The sequence below is a fragment of the Kockovaella imperatae genome (assembly GCF_002102565.1).
Source record: "Kockovaella imperatae strain NRRL Y-17943 chromosome Unknown BD324scaffold_4, whole genome shotgun sequence".
NCBI lineage: Eukaryota > Fungi > Basidiomycota > Tremellomycetes > Tremellales > Cuniculitremaceae > Kockovaella > Kockovaella imperatae.
Window position 1 is genome coordinate 79,492 of NW_019028944.1, and position 15,261 is coordinate 94,752.

Consider the following 15,261-nt stretch of genomic DNA (forward strand, 5'->3'; position numbering starts at 1 on the left):
TGATGCCAGTGCTCTCGTCCCGTAGGATTCTCCAACAGTGACAAAGGTGCGGATCTCTCGACATGGTTAGACTGCGCACTTCGAACACGGAGCAAATTAACTTTATCCTCGTTATCCTCGTTATTATCCTTCCTTATGCTCGCGTTGAAAGGTGAGGTCCATCGTCAGGAGAAATTTTGATTAATGGCGTAACAAATTCTGCAGTAGAAAGGAAAGGCTTTCCCGGTTCCCAAGAGGTCTTAGATATATAATAAATGACCACTGGAGTGGCAAGACTCTCTCTCCCTGCGAGTCCCCACTTCCTTCAAGGAGAGACTACTCAGCTTTTCTTGTATCTCGGTCTTCAACTTTCTTCAACGGCACAGCGACTATCACAATTCGACGATGAGTGTCGCAGCAGAAGATACCGGTATAGACCAAGCTGAAACAGATGTTTCTGAGAAGAAGGTACGGCTGAATGAGCTTCGGATACGCTCTGTCCGACAATTGATTGAGACCTTCAAAAGCAACACCGATACGCTTGAAGAATACGTTAAAAGGAACCCCGATGTCTACATCCCAAGTTTTTGGTCGTTGGTTGGTGGAGATTTCGAGGAATGCTGTCAGACCCAAGAGAATGACCACAATTGCACTGAGACCTTGGCAGACGGGGAAGAAACACTCAATTTGACGCAAAGGGAAGTCCAAGGTTCAAAGACAGACCTCACGCCAGGCGGGATCTCCATCACTTTGACGAACACCGACCCTATTTTTGAGAGCCTTGATGATTTAGACGACCTCGCAAGCTTCAATGATAAACGCTCCGAGACGCCAGCAAGATGGGTCTGCACTGCGGCTGCTCGAGATCGAGTCGTCGAGGAGGAGCGCCAAGAGTCCATCGCTCGCGAGAAGATGAGTGATAGGTTTTCGAAATTGAGCGAGCTCGCTAGCAGTGGTACCTTCCCCTTTGCAGTCGAGGCCAAGGTTGCCGTCGAAGAACGGTCTCGGAGATCGGCTCCTCTCAAGGCAGCTTCGGTCTTTATGGTCACCAACCCATCGGACTGCCAGGAGCTCGAGATAGCCAATGCTGCCCTACGTTCTGGGAGAGCGAATCAAACGGCCGAGTCGCTCAGAACCTGGCTAAAGGCAAACGAGAATGAGTTTGGACCTCAACTGACGATCTTGTGAGTGACTTGGGACTGTCTCTCGACAGAAAGAATGCTAACACATCCAGGTTGAGGGAAAGCCCTGAATCCAGGGAAAGCCTCGGATCCGGCTGGCAATCCGTCAACCTTCAGTGAGTCATTTGAAACCCCCCCTCGCTGCAAACAATAGTCTTGGAGGCTGATATCTCGGTCAGGGCTGAGGGAAAGATGGACCGGACCATGGTGCTCATCGGCTACGTCATTCCCGACAGTGAGATGCAGAGCGGCGAAGAGACGCCAAAGATAAGTCATATGACTGATTCTCAGTTGGCTTGATAATGGGCAGCTATTCACAGCTTTCGTGCTGAACCTGCTCCCGGTTGATGACACGACAGCAACGACACTGGAATCCTTACCCATAGCTAATCTGTCTCAGTACCCTATGCATTCCGCACAGGCAGCCTTACACCTTTCCATCCTGAACCTGAATTTCATCACTGCTTGAGACATCTAGTATCCAGGTGCATGCCATTCCAAAGGGCTTTGAGGTAACGCACAGGGCGATGTGGTGCTCTCTAGACATGCACCCCCGTTGGCTCTACTGCTCAGACAAAAACCAGGCATGAGTCCCTTTCGCGTGTGGCGGCTGGCAACCTGTACTTTTTCCAGCGAAAGTGAGTTAGAGAAGATACAAAGGCGAGAGTCGAGTCTAACGAATTTGGTGGACAGTGATGATGCTATCGATGGAAGCCAAAACCATTGAGGACAATACTGTATATGATCGTCGCCCAAATTACGGTACATGTGGCGTGGAAGTTGATACGGGAGAAACGGAGGGAAGCAGGACCTCACGTTACCATTCTGCGAGTATAGCCTGACGCAGCTGCTGACTAGCCCCGCAGCAGCAAAGATATGCCAGTCCATCCTTGCTGTCGGGATCCAGCTTTGTGTTCCGTGAGTCACGTTACATAGAGGCTTTCATGGCTTGGTATTAACAGTGAGGCTGATGAACTGTTCGGGACCAGGGAGCAGTAGAGACGGGGGTAGTTACCACTCCCTTGTCATACCTGAGCCTGAAGCAGACAGCCGAGAGAAGAGAGAGGATTCAATTGTGGATGGGTCTGAGCCACTATGATCATGACGGGAAGATTATTGTGACAGACCGATACATGCACGAGTTGCAATTGACAATTAAGGAGGGAAGCGCCACTGTCCTCGACAGGTTTATCTCCGGGGAGGCGGAGATTTCTACTGATGCCACTCTGACTCGCCTCCTTAGTCTTCGTTTAACCATCATCATGGACTTTCAAGACTGGAAGCGCCATGTCAGCTCGACGCTGTCTCTGGCTTCGGATCTATTCACAGTTGTCAGGCTGGAAGGAGGGTATCTCAACTCGACGATTCGTTTGGAATTGCTTAGAGATCTACCCGATTTCCCTGAATCGATACCTCATCTCGCGGGGCAGCGATCCTTGGTATTGAAGCATTATCCGGGCTACATGTACGCTTGGCCTGAAGCTCAACTGTCAACTGCTAGAGCAGCTATAGAGGCCAAAGCTCTGAGGATGATGAGGGACAATGCCCTCATCCGAGAGGCATTCCAAGAGCAAGGCGTATCGGTCCCAAGCTTGGTCCACTTCGACGAATCAAACAACGTGCTATGGATGGAGGACTTTGGGCCTAGATCCACGATGGAGAGTGGATTGGAGAAACTCTCGACAGATGTTAGTTCACGGCTCGGGAAAGCATTGGCTGGATTGCACATTGCCACAATGCCCATGAACAAGCATTTGACAGTCGAACCCATGGCTGGGCCGCTGGCTCTTGCAGAGCACGAGGCTCGGATGAGGAATATTCTGAAAGACGAATTGGATGTTGACGGACTCATGGAAAGCCTATGTATGAAACACTCCCCTATCATTGGTTTGCCACATGGAGATGTAAGGGACGATGAGCTCTGCCTTGGGCTCGGGGACATTTGGCCATCCTCGGTCCTTCTCCTGGATGACTCGAGCTCCCCTCGATTAGGTATCATAGATTGGGAGTTTTTCGGTCCCCTACATCCCGCTTCCGAGCTTGCTACGGTCACAGCCAGGCTATATATATCCTACTTGGGGCAGGGGCTTCAGGAGGCCTTCGAGGACATAGCCAGAGCATTCGTGTGTGGCTACATGGAGATATTCCAGGAATCTAAACATGGGTCTTTGGTCTCGCGTGTATCCTGGTCCGACAGAGCTGCTGCGGCATGGGCAAGAGTCCTGCTGAATGCGTTGGTGAGGGCCCAAGGAGAGGATGGAAATAGGTGGAATGCGCAGATGATGGGAAACATTCGATCACAAGCTGTGCGACTGCTCAGGAGACAGGTCGACGATCCTATTCTCCGATTGGTTTGCGCCATCGGATAACGGGCGCCTTTACTTCACAAGGCTGGACCTAGAACATTGATGGGACCAGACACACATCATTCAAGCGGGGTGGCAACACATCGCCTCCGAAGTAACAGTGGCACCGAGGCCAGCCCCGCAGTTCTGTCCCCTTGAACGATACAGATCCATCCATACCCCCAAATAGGGAGGTGGTGGCGCCAAGTCTGGCTTGAGTCGGGTAAATTCCATCTCAGTTTAACGGTCTTGCCAATTGAACGAGATTCCAGACTCGTTCCTGTAGTCGATGTAGTCCCTGGAGAGTTCTGCATGTACCCGAATACTAGAAGATGACAGCAGAATGAGAATGAGAGGCAGGAAACCAACCATGTAGAAGGGTTGCAGGGGGGTTCACGCCATGAGCACCCCGGATTTGTCTACTTTGTGCGAGAGAGAAGGCGTTTTCCATTGCGGGAATGGCTTGAAGTTTGCTTGGACTGTCGCGGTTGATTTTGATCTTTTTTCGGGGGCTGAATTTGGGGGGCCTCCGGGGGGTTAACTCATTGTTGTTTTTGAGGCCTTGAACATAGATGTATGAGGGTCCATAGTGAGGGTACGATGGATGCATAGAAGAGGCAGAGAGGTAGTAGTCAAGCAGCTGGGGTCTGCAGTGTATGCATATGACCACCTCGAGAGATCGAATGGCGTAAGAAAGCGCAAAGGGGTGTGTGGGTGTGCCATCCATCGAGTTCATGTCAATCCGTCAAGCCACGTCTGGCAAAAAAGGGGCCAAAGAATGATCCGCATTCTGCTCATTTTGTTGGCTCGAAATGAGTGACGCTGAGGCGAGGAAGCAGAGGCACAGCGTGGAGAGAGGAGAGAGATCTTCGTCGGGAGAGAGAGAGAGAATGGGCGCTATTGGTATCTGTTGAACCCCCTTTATTATTATTAGTCTCCTCATCTCTCTCCACCCCATCCCATCCCATCCTCTCCTCTCCGCATCCTGCATCCTCTACTTAGTTTCAGCTTGACGCTAAACTGAATCAACCTCCCTTCCGTGCAAACATCCAATCCCTTTCCCAACTCTCATTCATCCATTCATCTTACTCATTCCTTCCTTCGACCGTCGATCCTCAAGCCAGCCTCTCCGCTGCAGCAGGTCCTTATCTCGACACACCGCCTGGCGACAGACTCGTCCTCCTTTGACAGACTCGTCCTCCTTTGAGACGACGACTATATCAAAAACCGATCCGCCTCGCTTTTTGACTCTACTTGGACCACGCAACCATGCAGTTCACCACTCTGATCATCTCCTTCGTCCTCTCCTTCACCCTGTCTGTCTTTGCAGCTCCGGCCATGTCTGACAACAATGCCGTGTACGCTCGAGACGATTCACAACCTGTCACCATTTCCTCTGGTCGAGATGGACTCTGTCTGTCCCTCCCTCAAGGAGATTCGACGCCAGCAGGCAACGGTGTACCCGTCATCTCGATGGATTGTGATCAAGCTTCTGGATGGTACATTGATCGAGGATCAGGTTCAGTCTTGCTCGCTGCGGACCCTACATATGCTTTGGACGCTGGTCAATGGCCTGGAAACTTTGGAAGTCTGAAAATCTGGACAAGTTACCCTGGACTCTATCAACAGACGTGGGTTCTTCGCTGAATACCTACTTGAGGTAGATGCTAACCACTCTCTCTCTCTCCCTCAGCTGGTACTACACCAACGATGACCGGATCGCCATCACGGGAGGAAACCAATGTCTCGATGAAGGTGATAATGGTATCCAGACATATCAGTGTACCAACAACGATGGCAACCAGGGTAGGTGTCCTCTTTCTCTCTCTCTCTCTCCCTCTATCTCCCTTGATTGCCTTGCTCACTTCAACATAGTGTGGTACACTACCGAGATTGAATACTGCGACTAGTGGGGCTGCGAACGAACGAGAAGAACGAAGGATTCCCCTGGAGCACGTTTCTGGCAAACGCTCTCTATCTAGCAAGATTGCTTGCTTTTCTACCCCTTCGACCAACAGAGAGCCTCTTTAGAGGATCTCCTTCGTTGTCTTCGCACATCATTGTTTTATATTACTCTTATACGCTTTTCATGGCATAATATTTCGCAACTCAACAACAATGACAAGAGAGTCGTAACATGTCTAACGACGACGATGAAAGCTACAAAGAAAAAGCCTAACTACTGACCGTTCATGTTTGTCTTACAGGATACCCCCCTCAGCTTTCACGCAACTACTCCCGATCGTCTCTCTTTGTCCCTCTTGACTCTTTCTCGGGCTGCTTTGGCAACTTCGAACGATCGTTTCTTGGGATAAGGAGCCGTGAAGATGTCTTCCATCTCCTCCAAGGTCAATTGCTTCGTTTCGACCGCGAACAGCCAGACGGTGATGACTCCGACAATATCCCAAGCGAAAAAGATGAGATACACTAAGAAGGGACTGATCAGAAAGCCTGACTTTTTGTTGTTGTTTTCGCAGAGCCGAACTCACTGATGTATCCAACTTTACCGAGTGCAGGGGGAAGACCAAAAGTGTTGATGGTCGAGACGGCATTGGTGACCCATCCTTGGAGGGATAGACCCTTGGCTCGGTTCTCGAATGTCAAGACTTCTGCGGGGTAGAGTCCTCTGCAGGATGTGTCAGGATGCGAAAGCATGGGTAGGTATGATTGTATGGACTCACTGAAGGGGTGTCATCCCAAAGGAGAAGACCACCATGAAGAGGAAGCTTGAACGCGCAACCGTCAGTGACACGTCACAGGATCGCTCTCGGTAAACGACTCACATGAAGCTGATTCCAGCGTTAGCTCGGGTTTGTGACTGTTCACCGGCTGGACTGAGCAAGCATCCAACGATTAACATGCCACATGCCGCAGCGGAGATTCCGAAGAGGAGTAACTTTCGTCGACCGACATGATCGACAATGGCTGAACCAGACAGAGCGCCAATCATGGAAGTGCAACTGTTGACAAGATTGAGCTGACGCTGTCGATCACGGTCGACGATTCCAGCGAGTTCAAGAAGGACGGGGAGGAAGTCTGACGGATCTCTCGGTCAGCCAATTGAGGGAGGACGTTGTCGGCCTTCTCAAGATCTCTGGGTACTCACACGTAATCATTCCATTTCCAGCCAACTGTCCCCAGCAGGAAATGATCACACAGAGTCCGAAGCGGTACCTGTTAGAACGAGAGTTGAAAAGCATTCTAAAGTCCCAGAATCGTCGGTCGGCACCGTTCACCGAGATGTTTTCCTCAATCTCCTGGACTTGAAGTCGGATCAGGGGTGAAGTGGGGTCGTTATCTCTCGAATGATACTTTGCCAAGATGGCGACGGCTTCTTCTTTCCTTCCGCGAGCGTAGAGCCATCGAGGAGATTCAGCGATAAAGAGGACAAAGAGGGCATTGATGATGGCTGGTCCGCATTGAAGATACAAGCAAGTTCGCCAGGAGTATTCACTTGCGACTCGACCGAGAGGGATAGCAACGCCGGTAGCAATGATTTGACCGACCTGGTGAGAGAAGCGAAACGCAGTGAGCGCAGTCACAATATATATTACGCCAATCCGCTCAGACACACATAGTAGAACGAGTTCAAGACTCCCATGTATCTTCCTCTTGATCTTGGCGAAGTGATCTCAGACATGTATGTCTTGGCGGATAATGCTGCTGTTGAACATCCGAACCCTGTCAACCATCTTCCACCGAGCAGCATGGACATGCTGCGAGAATTGGCGGAGATACAGGCGCCGATGCTGTGGGGGTGACAAGCGTCAGACATGGGATGATGACAAGCACTGTGCTGGAAGTAGGCTCACATCAATAAGGTGTTGCCCCAAAGCATAGAGTATCGTCGTCCGATGAGATCAGGCAGAATGATGTTGGGGAAGAAGGCGGTGACTCCTCCGACGGTGTAGATTCCCTATAGGAGGAGGTGTCAGACGGACGTCCACCCCCGTTAAGGTGCCACAGGTGCCACTTACGAAAACGATACCAGTAGATGGACTCCCAGAGGTCAACCCGAAGAAGTTCTGAAACTGCTTCATGGAGTTGACGGACGACATGATGGTGGTGTCTGATAAGGGCATTTCAGCTTTCGACGATCTTAGGGATTAGCTTTACTTACCAAAGCCCGTATCGCACGAGTTGACAATGACGATAAAACAAGTGAGGAGGAATTGAATATGAGCCCAAGAGCTGATGGGTGGACCAGGATCCGCTTCATTGGCGAGTTTCAATGCGGTCGCTCTGTCCTCGGCGGACATGTGAGCCGGATGAACTTGGTCCAACTCGTCTTCTCCAGTGGCGAGCTCATGATGTTTCACGTGCTCCTTGGTGTCGTATGCCCCGAATGCTTCGGTCGAACTGGGCGGACTAGCACTCCGTTCAGTATACTCCTTCGACATGGTGACTGATATGCTGTGGTCTGTCGAGTGCTCAATCGGTCGAAAAGTGTTGAACAGATAGACGTCGATGAGCGAAGAAGCGGGGAAGCAGCGACGGTATTATATACAGCTCGTAAGCTGCCCAGACCATTCTGGACCAACCCCCCTTTACCCCCCATCTCTGGGCATCACTGACCCCGGCTTTTCACCCCGAACATGCTGAGCGGGGCCGGTCCGGAGTTGAAGAGGTTGCCCCATTTGGGCTCTTCATCGTCTTTGAGCTGAGCTGAGGTCTCACGACGCTCTCTTGCACTCTCTCTCTTCCCGGGCCTTCACACTCGGACGTGTCTCTTGAGGTGTTTGCTTGGCAGTCGATGATGATCCTATGACCTTGCCCTTTTTTTCCTCCCCGCCTCTGACAGTCAGCGAGTCAGTTGCGTGGAGGGAAGGGGGTCAGCTTGTGTAGGACTAGGGTGTTTTGTGTTCGATCGCTCTATTGTGCTTCTTCTCTCTCGCTGCCTCTGGTTGTCATCTTCCTCCCATCGATAAGAAAGCTCAAATGGACCTTCCGAGCTACATCCCAAAGAGTGACAGAGAAGCTTCTTGCCAAGACATCATGAAAATGGGCCGATGCTAACCGCCTTCGGATGAATAATAAAACCTCTCTCGGATGGGACTTGGACGTTGCCGATTACCGTGTCTAGCCGCTGCGGTATGGTTGGGTGGGACCTGCGAAGGGTGTATGGACGGATGAATGACATTCCGAGTTGCTATGATATCCGGAAAGCCCACAGATCTTGAAGTGGCGAGTGCACTTTCCGCCACGCCTAGCCCGGCGATGGAATAATAATGTCAATGTACCTCAATTATACTCGGCCGCGGAGGATTATGGTACTTGCCACGGTGGATTTTTTAACGTGTTACAGCGACGATCATCACTCGCGGTCGGGCAATCCCCAATTGGCAGCCAGTCACGTCGTAAGGTAGATTTGGTCAATGACTTCTCCTCTTTGCTTAGAATCACGTGTCACTCCTCTTCCTCGCGACGTGACCCCTGATCAGAGATCTGGCAAAGGAGCTGAAGAGGGATTGGCGTTCTTCTAGAGACTGACCTCACATGCTGGGAACCGACACGCACGGTTTCCCTCACTTCGGTCGACAACGAATACATCATTGGCCCAGCTCTCGGACTCTATGAGTAGTCAGTCGCGTCGAGTTCTCCAAGCAGCATGTTGGCGTCTTTTGATCCAGTCAGGATGATGGGTTCTCTGTCGAGCGGGAGCGGGCAGCAGCAACCAACGATGAAATTTGGAATGAGGGCGAAGGAACGGAAGCAGGAGAAGCAAGACACAAACACACGCGTAAGCCTTGTGCCACCTTCTCCGGAACGGACCCCACGCACCTTGGATGCAGGTCTACTCCCGTGACTGTCCCTTTATGCCCCGGCAACTTGTACAATATTTTGCCCGATTCTACATCCCACACTGTCACAGTTCGATCCCCTCCTCCCACGGCTATTCTCTGACCACCATCATGTTTCGACCAAGCGACGCGGATGAGACAAGATTCGAAACCTGCCGGAGCGCCCGTCAATGATCGGTAGACGCGCATAGGATCGGAAGAGAAGGGTCTGATATCGTATATTATAAGAGCGCTATCGAGAGAATAGGTCGCGAGGTAGTGTCCCGAAGGAGAGAGAGCGAGGGATGTGATCTGAGGGCAAATGGAAACTTTAGCAAGGAACGGACACGGAGGTTCATTCAGCTTGACTCACCGTATCTGTGTGTCCATGTAGACTGTAAAGAACCTTGACTGTCCGTAGATCCCACACCTGAGCTCATGAGCGACTTGGGCTCTCGCCGTTACAGTTAGTTGGACCCACCTTGACTTCGTTATCTACACCTCCGACGAAACACTGATTTCCATCTGCACTCCATTCCACAGCCGTCACTGGACAATCTCTTCCATCATCAAACTCTGCAACGGGTTCCTTTGTATCCATCCCGATATCCCACACTCTCGCGATCCCATCATCTCCTCCCGTTAATACCAGCTCACGTCCACCTGATATAGTCACTGCCAGAGAATTCAACGGCCCAAAATGGGCAGAGTATCTGGCTAAACGTTCTCCTGAGCGTAAAGAAGTAGCCACGAGCATTCCATCGGCACCGCCCTGAGCGCGTGTCAACGCGATTCTCTTCGTAGCGATCTATCTTTGACGGCCGAGAGCTACGAGGTGACTCACAGAATAGATGACCTCCGAATCCAGAGAGAATCCGATATCCAACACTGCTTGTTTATGAACATTCGGCAGGAGTCCAAAGTTGTCATGTGGTGGGAACGTGTTCCACAAGGCTGGAGAGAGGATCAGTCCTAAACACCTTCACCCGGTGCTATGACCGCTTACATATACTCCTATCGACTGAACACGCTGCCAATGTACGACCTGACGGATCAAATTTACAAGCTGTGATTTCGCCCTTATTTTGACGTATGTGTTAGCGGGGTCCGCAGTCTCGCTTCGCTCAAACTTACACCGTGAGATCCTGATAAAGCTACGATTGGCGCTTCGAGCCCACTTGTCCTTTTGATAGTACGGACCAGAGCGTTCTTTCGTTGTCCTTCTCCAGAAGACGCGACCGTCAATGTCATTCGTGTTGGATCGTGCTCATCCTCTTCATCTTCGACTCGAGCTCGTTTGGCCAACGCCACGCTTGAGCCTGGACCTGGCTGAGTCGTAGGCGGAGGAGATTTACGGATGGACATCAGGGCTGGAGATGAGGAAATAGGGTGGGCGTGCAGATGGGGTATTGATTCGGAAGTCTAATCGGGCTTTTTGCTTTCTCCAATCAGCCAGGGGTGACTGTTTCGCAGGAGCTTTGAGCGGTGGCAATTCCCCTCCGCTGCGTCGTTGCTATGAGTCCAAGCTGAAGAGAAACCTTGCTCGTGCTGTCCTGCTGGCGTCTAATGAGTTATAGATGAGATAGTGAGCAGCAGGTGTTGGGCTTTGGAAAAGTTGGATGAAACGTACAGCGGAACTAACATGACGTGGCAAGAACATGGATCACGGGATCAAATGTATCACAGCCCAATGCTTGGCCGCGGACCTGTTGAAGTCTTCGCTCATCGCGTGCCAGCAACAACAGACAGCTCAACATTGTTGATCCTATAATTAATATTGCTGCACCCTGCTTGCTACATCTGTTCAAGGACCAAAGGCAATCCAAGTAGCGTCATGAGTACCGTTCTGTCCAGTCTCGTCTGAAGGTGGCCTTCCTTTGCCTAGATCCCCCATCCCATCATGCCGAGTCTACGCGGAACACCTAACACCTCGCGACTCTCTCTGACTCCATCTCGGCATTCTCAACGGGGAGGTGTTGTCAACGATCAACTCACGAACATCAAAGGCAATGCATCGACTTTGACGAACGGAAGTATGGAGATTGACCCGGCGTTGTTAGGTGAAGATGGACAGATGGACATTGATGGTTATGCTGAGGAGGACGCTGAAGGTGAGGAAGTAGATGAAGAGGTGGATGCGGATGCAGATGCGGATGCAGATGCGGAGGGCGAAGTGGAACAGGTGGAGATGATCGGACAAGAGGTGAACGGAGCTGACGGTCCATTCGGAGGAGATTTCGAGGTAAGTCCAACGGTTCCAGCTTCGATCGTTCCGTCCCATGATCTAGCTCGACCAAATGGGACTCAACTGACGCCATGCAGTATGATCCTCCATCTCAATCCTCTCGTGGTGGTCCGAGTCGACCCGGTCGTCCGTCTCGCGCGTCGAGTTCTCAACGACGTGCCTCCTACGACGAATTCGCGAGCTATCCTGATCCTCTGCGTCATAGTCCCGCTCCAGCTCCAATACCTCCTATGCAAGCTGCCCCTCGAGGGCGAGGACGACCACCCAAGAACGCCTCGCTGTCAGCCTCTCGATCGGCCCCCAAGTTGTCCGAGCATTTCAGTGGTACGCCGAAAACCTTGGCGAAGGGTAAAGGCAAACAAATCGTGGCGAAAGCCGGTCCCATAGGCCCCGCCAAGGGCAGCAAAGGAAGCGGTCAATCAGGCGAAAAGTTTCAACATGATTTTCATTGTTCTTTCTGCCTCGGAACGGACGAAGCGAATCGCCAGGGTCAACCTGAGCGTATGCTGTCTTGTGCTAGATGTGGGCGAAGTGGACATCCGACGTGTTTGAATATCATCTCAAAGAGGTTGCTCAAGACGGTCAGAGAGTACGAATGGTGTTGTATAGAGTGCAAAACGTGTGAGATATGCGGGATCAAAGGAGATGACGTGAGTTTGATGCTCAGGACGCTTGAGCTATTGGGGGCTTTTCGGAAGCCTGAGCTCACCTTGACAGAATCGCCTCATGTTTTGTGATGGATGCGATCGAGGATGGCACAGTTATTGCTTAAATCCGTGAGTTCGGAGTAGGCGAGATTATCGACCCCTCCTTGACGCGTCTACAGGCCACTTGTCAAACCGCCGAAAGGTAATGCTTTCATCGGATTGTCCCGGACGAAGTCTCCGCTGATCACCTCCTTTCAGGCCAATGGCTATGCCCTACTTGCAATCCACCCAGCTCCTCCTCCTCCCATCCTAATTCGAAATCCGCACCGAATCTCAGCTCTCTGTACAAAGGCAAAGGCAAAGGCCGAGCCTCTGATCTATCCCTCTCACACTCCCTATCCCAAGTCACGCCTACCCGTGGACGAGGTCGACCGAGAAAGTATCCCATCGGTGTTTTGGATCCTTTGATCAATGGCGTCGATGCGCCCGGTTCTCACGGTCCAAAAATCAAGCTCAAATCGGGCAAGAAACGCCAGGAGACGGAAGACCAATCGGAGGATATGACGCCTGGTGTCAATGGAAACAAGATGAAAATCCGTCTGAGGATACCAAGTGGAGGGAGACAGCCTGTGGAAGTAGAGAGTGAAGAGGAGAAAATCCCTTTTGGGGGAATCATCACAGGTCCTGACGCTGATACGACCAAGACGAGCATACGGGAGACAGATCAGGCGGCATTCGAAAAGGCTCTTCAGGCTGCGGAGAGCAAGTTGAGCGCGTCGTCGAACGGGCCTGGAGTATCAGGAGATCCGACAAGGACAATGACGCCCGCATCCCCGGCTCCGTCAACCAATGGAAGCTCTTTCCCTCCGACAGCTTCAAAGAATGGTCAAATGAATGGACACTTTTCGACCGCTACGCCTCTGGCCAATCGATCCTTGAGAGACCGACTACTGAATCAATCAATGCCCACTCTAGGCACACCCGGCGATCAGACGCCCACGAATGGATCAGTGATACCGGGCACGCCTCTACACATGCCATCTTTATCCGGTGCTCAGAAGATCAAGATGATCCGATTTGGAGTATTTGAGATTGATACGTGGTTTTCTGCGCCGTACCCTGAGGAGTATCAACATGTCCCCGATGGTCGACTGTGGATATGCGAGTTTTGTTTCAAATACATGAAGAGCGGGTTCGTAGCGGAGAGGCATAGAGTGAGCCATGACATGACTGGCAGTCCAAAAGTGCGATGACTGACCCTGTTTTTAGCTCAAATGCAAAGCTCGTCATCCGCCTGGTGATGAAATCTATCGAGATGGATCCGTGTCGGTCTTTGAAGTGGACGGCAGGAAGAACAAGGTGTGTCGGTGTCGACTTATTCATGTGCCTAGCTCACGCGTTCTCAGATCTACTGCCAAAACCTCTGTCTATTGGCCAAAATGTTTCTCGATTCCAAAACCCTCTACTACGATGTCGAGCCATTCTTATTCTACGTCATGACGGAAGTGGACGATATGGGCGCACGATTCGTCGGATACTTCAGCAAGGAGAAGAGGAGCTTGGACAACAATGTCAGCTGTATCATGACTCTCCCTGTGAGGCAGAGAAAAGGATGGGGTCAACTTTTAATTGACTTCAGTACGTCAACAAAGGGCGGCGGCAGTCGCGGAGGGTATTTACGCTGATATGAATCAGGCTATCTATTGTCCAAAAAAGAGGAACGGGTGGGAGGTCCAGAGCGACCTTTGAGTGGTCTTGGCGAAGTGACATACAAGAAATACTGGTCACTTGCAATCATGCGATTCCTACGTGATTGCACGATTCCGAACCCGACTCTGGAAGGTAAGTCGAGCCGGACGACGACAATGGCTGACATACTCAGACATCTCCGCGGAGACCAGTATGACCCTCGAAGATATCTACATGACGCTGAAATATGAAAATATGATCAATGTTTTCGATACGCCACCTCGCGAGATACCTTCCGGTGGTGCCGATAGATCGTACGGTCGACCTCGAGGTCGAGGTCGAGGACGACCGCGATCCCTAGGCAATCGACGTCCGCCTCGACCTAATTCGGCCACTCCCGCTGAATCAGAAGACAAGGATAAAGTTGTCCTTCCTGAACGATATGAAATTACCTGGGACGCAGATTACATCCACGTCGTGTTGAAGAAACATGATTCAAGAGGTTATTTGACTTTACGACCTGAACGACTCAAGTATCATCCTTTTCTGGTCAGTCGAAATGCTCCCAAACCCCCTGGCGCGCTTGCTCGAGCGACATTGATGGCGAATAATCCGAATCAACGGCGAGAAAAGGGGGACGAGACAGGTCGACATATCAATGGCAAGGTGGAGCCTCCTCGTGGACATGCAGAGGCAGATGCCTCTGGCGGACAAGCAGGCAAAGAGGATGCGATGGAGACACCTGAAAAAGTCAACGCGGGTCAAGATCAAGCTACATTGGAACTTGTCGCCAGACTGTCTGGTGGTACAGGACGAAATCTTCGACATCGCACTACTTCAGTCGTATTTGATCCGGATGACCAGCCGAGCTCGAAACGTCTTCGAACGAGTAGAAGCGCTACCTCTTTACGTGGACGACGTATGGCTGAGGAACAAGGCGACGACCATGATGACGATGAAGCAGAGGGGGAAGTGAATGAGGAGGAAGATGATCCATTACGGATCGGCAAGGGGATGAACGGTACGCCAAAGCGAGGTGCCAGAGAGACTCGATCAAGAGAATCCATTCTCAAGCAGCCGAATGGTTCGGACGGATCACTTCGGAACGGGAAAAACATGTCTCCGCGGCGGATTCTACGTGGAGACAGTGAACTTCGGGAAGAGACCGAAGAGGTCGAAGAACCTGTGGAGGAAGGGATCGACGACGACGACGATGACGATGAATGGCAAGTTGATGATGTAGATGCAGATGCAGATGCAGAAGGGGAAGAAGAGGATGAAGAATGGGTAGAGTGAGGTGGCGTACCAGTCCAGTCGAGCGGCACGGCATGCGGGAAATGTTTTGAAATGTAGTCTATAAATGGTCATGCAGAGTCAGCCTGGGCTCGCGGATGG

General features: G+C 51.4%; 6 protein-coding genes across 6 annotated transcripts; 4 read left to right on the forward strand and 2 right to left on the reverse strand.

Annotated features, from left to right (window-relative positions):
* Nucleotides 1-384: 384 nt before the first annotated feature.
* BD324DRAFT_649567 (hypothetical protein) lies at nucleotides 385-1,460 on the forward strand (the record flags this gene model as incomplete). Its single annotated transcript, XM_022018012.1, has 3 exons — nucleotides 385-1,163; nucleotides 1,214-1,276; nucleotides 1,340-1,460. 3 exons carry the CDS (start codon nucleotides 385-387, stop codon nucleotides 1,458-1,460), a joined length of 963 nt encoding a protein of 320 aa, XP_021872109.1.
* Nucleotides 1,461-2,338: 878 nt separating this feature from the next.
* On the forward strand, nucleotides 2,339-3,680 carry BD324DRAFT_340786 (kinase-like domain-containing protein). Its single transcript, XM_022012523.1, has one exon. The coding sequence runs from the start codon at nucleotides 2,423-2,425 to the stop codon at nucleotides 3,527-3,529; it is 1,107 nt and encodes a 368-aa protein (XP_021872110.1). The 5' UTR covers nucleotides 2,339-2,422; the 3' UTR covers nucleotides 3,530-3,680.
* Nucleotides 3,681-4,843: 1,163 nt separating this feature from the next.
* On the forward strand, nucleotides 4,844-5,415 carry BD324DRAFT_578166 (hypothetical protein; the record flags this gene model as incomplete). The annotated part of the gene is made up of 2 exons (XM_022013309.1): nucleotides 4,844-5,136; nucleotides 5,199-5,415. 2 exons carry the CDS (start codon nucleotides 4,844-4,846, stop codon nucleotides 5,413-5,415), a joined length of 510 nt encoding a protein of 169 aa, XP_021872111.1.
* Nucleotides 5,416-5,729: 314 nt separating this feature from the next.
* Nucleotides 5,730-7,764, reverse strand: BD324DRAFT_641481 (general substrate transporter; the record flags this gene model as incomplete). The annotated part of the gene is made up of 9 exons (XM_022017422.1): nucleotides 5,730-5,932; nucleotides 5,995-6,131; nucleotides 6,187-6,231; nucleotides 6,289-6,541; nucleotides 6,612-7,011; nucleotides 7,080-7,254; nucleotides 7,318-7,421; nucleotides 7,483-7,574; nucleotides 7,626-7,764. The coding sequence occupies 9 exons, from the start codon at nucleotides 7,762-7,764 to the stop codon at nucleotides 5,730-5,732; spliced, it is 1,548 nt and encodes a 515-aa protein (XP_021872112.1).
* Nucleotides 7,765-9,076: 1,312 nt separating this feature from the next.
* BD324DRAFT_578075 (WD40-repeat-containing domain protein) lies at nucleotides 9,077-10,650 on the reverse strand (the record flags this gene model as incomplete). The annotated part of the gene is made up of 7 exons (XM_022013300.1): nucleotides 9,077-9,152; nucleotides 9,287-9,597; nucleotides 9,659-9,715; nucleotides 9,767-10,057; nucleotides 10,130-10,239; nucleotides 10,292-10,364; nucleotides 10,420-10,650. 7 exons carry the CDS (start codon nucleotides 10,648-10,650, stop codon nucleotides 9,077-9,079), a joined length of 1,149 nt encoding a protein of 382 aa, XP_021872113.1.
* A 369-nt stretch (nucleotides 10,651-11,019) lies between these two features.
* BD324DRAFT_619910 (hypothetical protein) lies at nucleotides 11,020-15,260 on the forward strand. The gene is made up of 9 exons (XM_022015228.1): nucleotides 11,020-11,527; nucleotides 11,608-12,180; nucleotides 12,248-12,306; nucleotides 12,357-12,379; nucleotides 12,436-13,391; nucleotides 13,447-13,536; nucleotides 13,584-13,815; nucleotides 13,873-14,019; nucleotides 14,060-15,260. Exons 1-9 carry the CDS (start codon nucleotides 11,186-11,188, stop codon nucleotides 15,160-15,162), a joined length of 3,525 nt encoding a protein of 1,174 aa, XP_021872114.1. The 5' UTR covers nucleotides 11,020-11,185; the 3' UTR covers nucleotides 15,163-15,260.
* Nucleotide 15,261: the final 1 nt, after the last annotated feature.

Bases quoted from the DNA above. Each gene is read 5' to 3' on its own strand.
- BD324DRAFT_340786 (XM_022012523.1), top strand. From the start codon at position 2,423: ATGGACTTTCAAGACTGGAAGCGCCATGTCAGCTCGACGCTGTCTCTG.
- BD324DRAFT_619910 (XM_022015228.1), top strand. From the start codon at position 11,186: ATGCCGAGTCTACGCGGAACACCTAACACCTCGCGACTCTCTCTGACT. The intron at 11,528-11,607 runs GTAAGTCCAACG...GACGCCATGCAG, and splicing joins CATTCGGAGGAGATTTCGAG to TATGATCCTCCATCTCAATC. The intron at 13,537-13,583 runs GTGTGTCGGTGT...ACGCGTTCTCAG, and splicing joins TGGACGGCAGGAAGAACAAG to ATCTACTGCCAAAACCTCTG.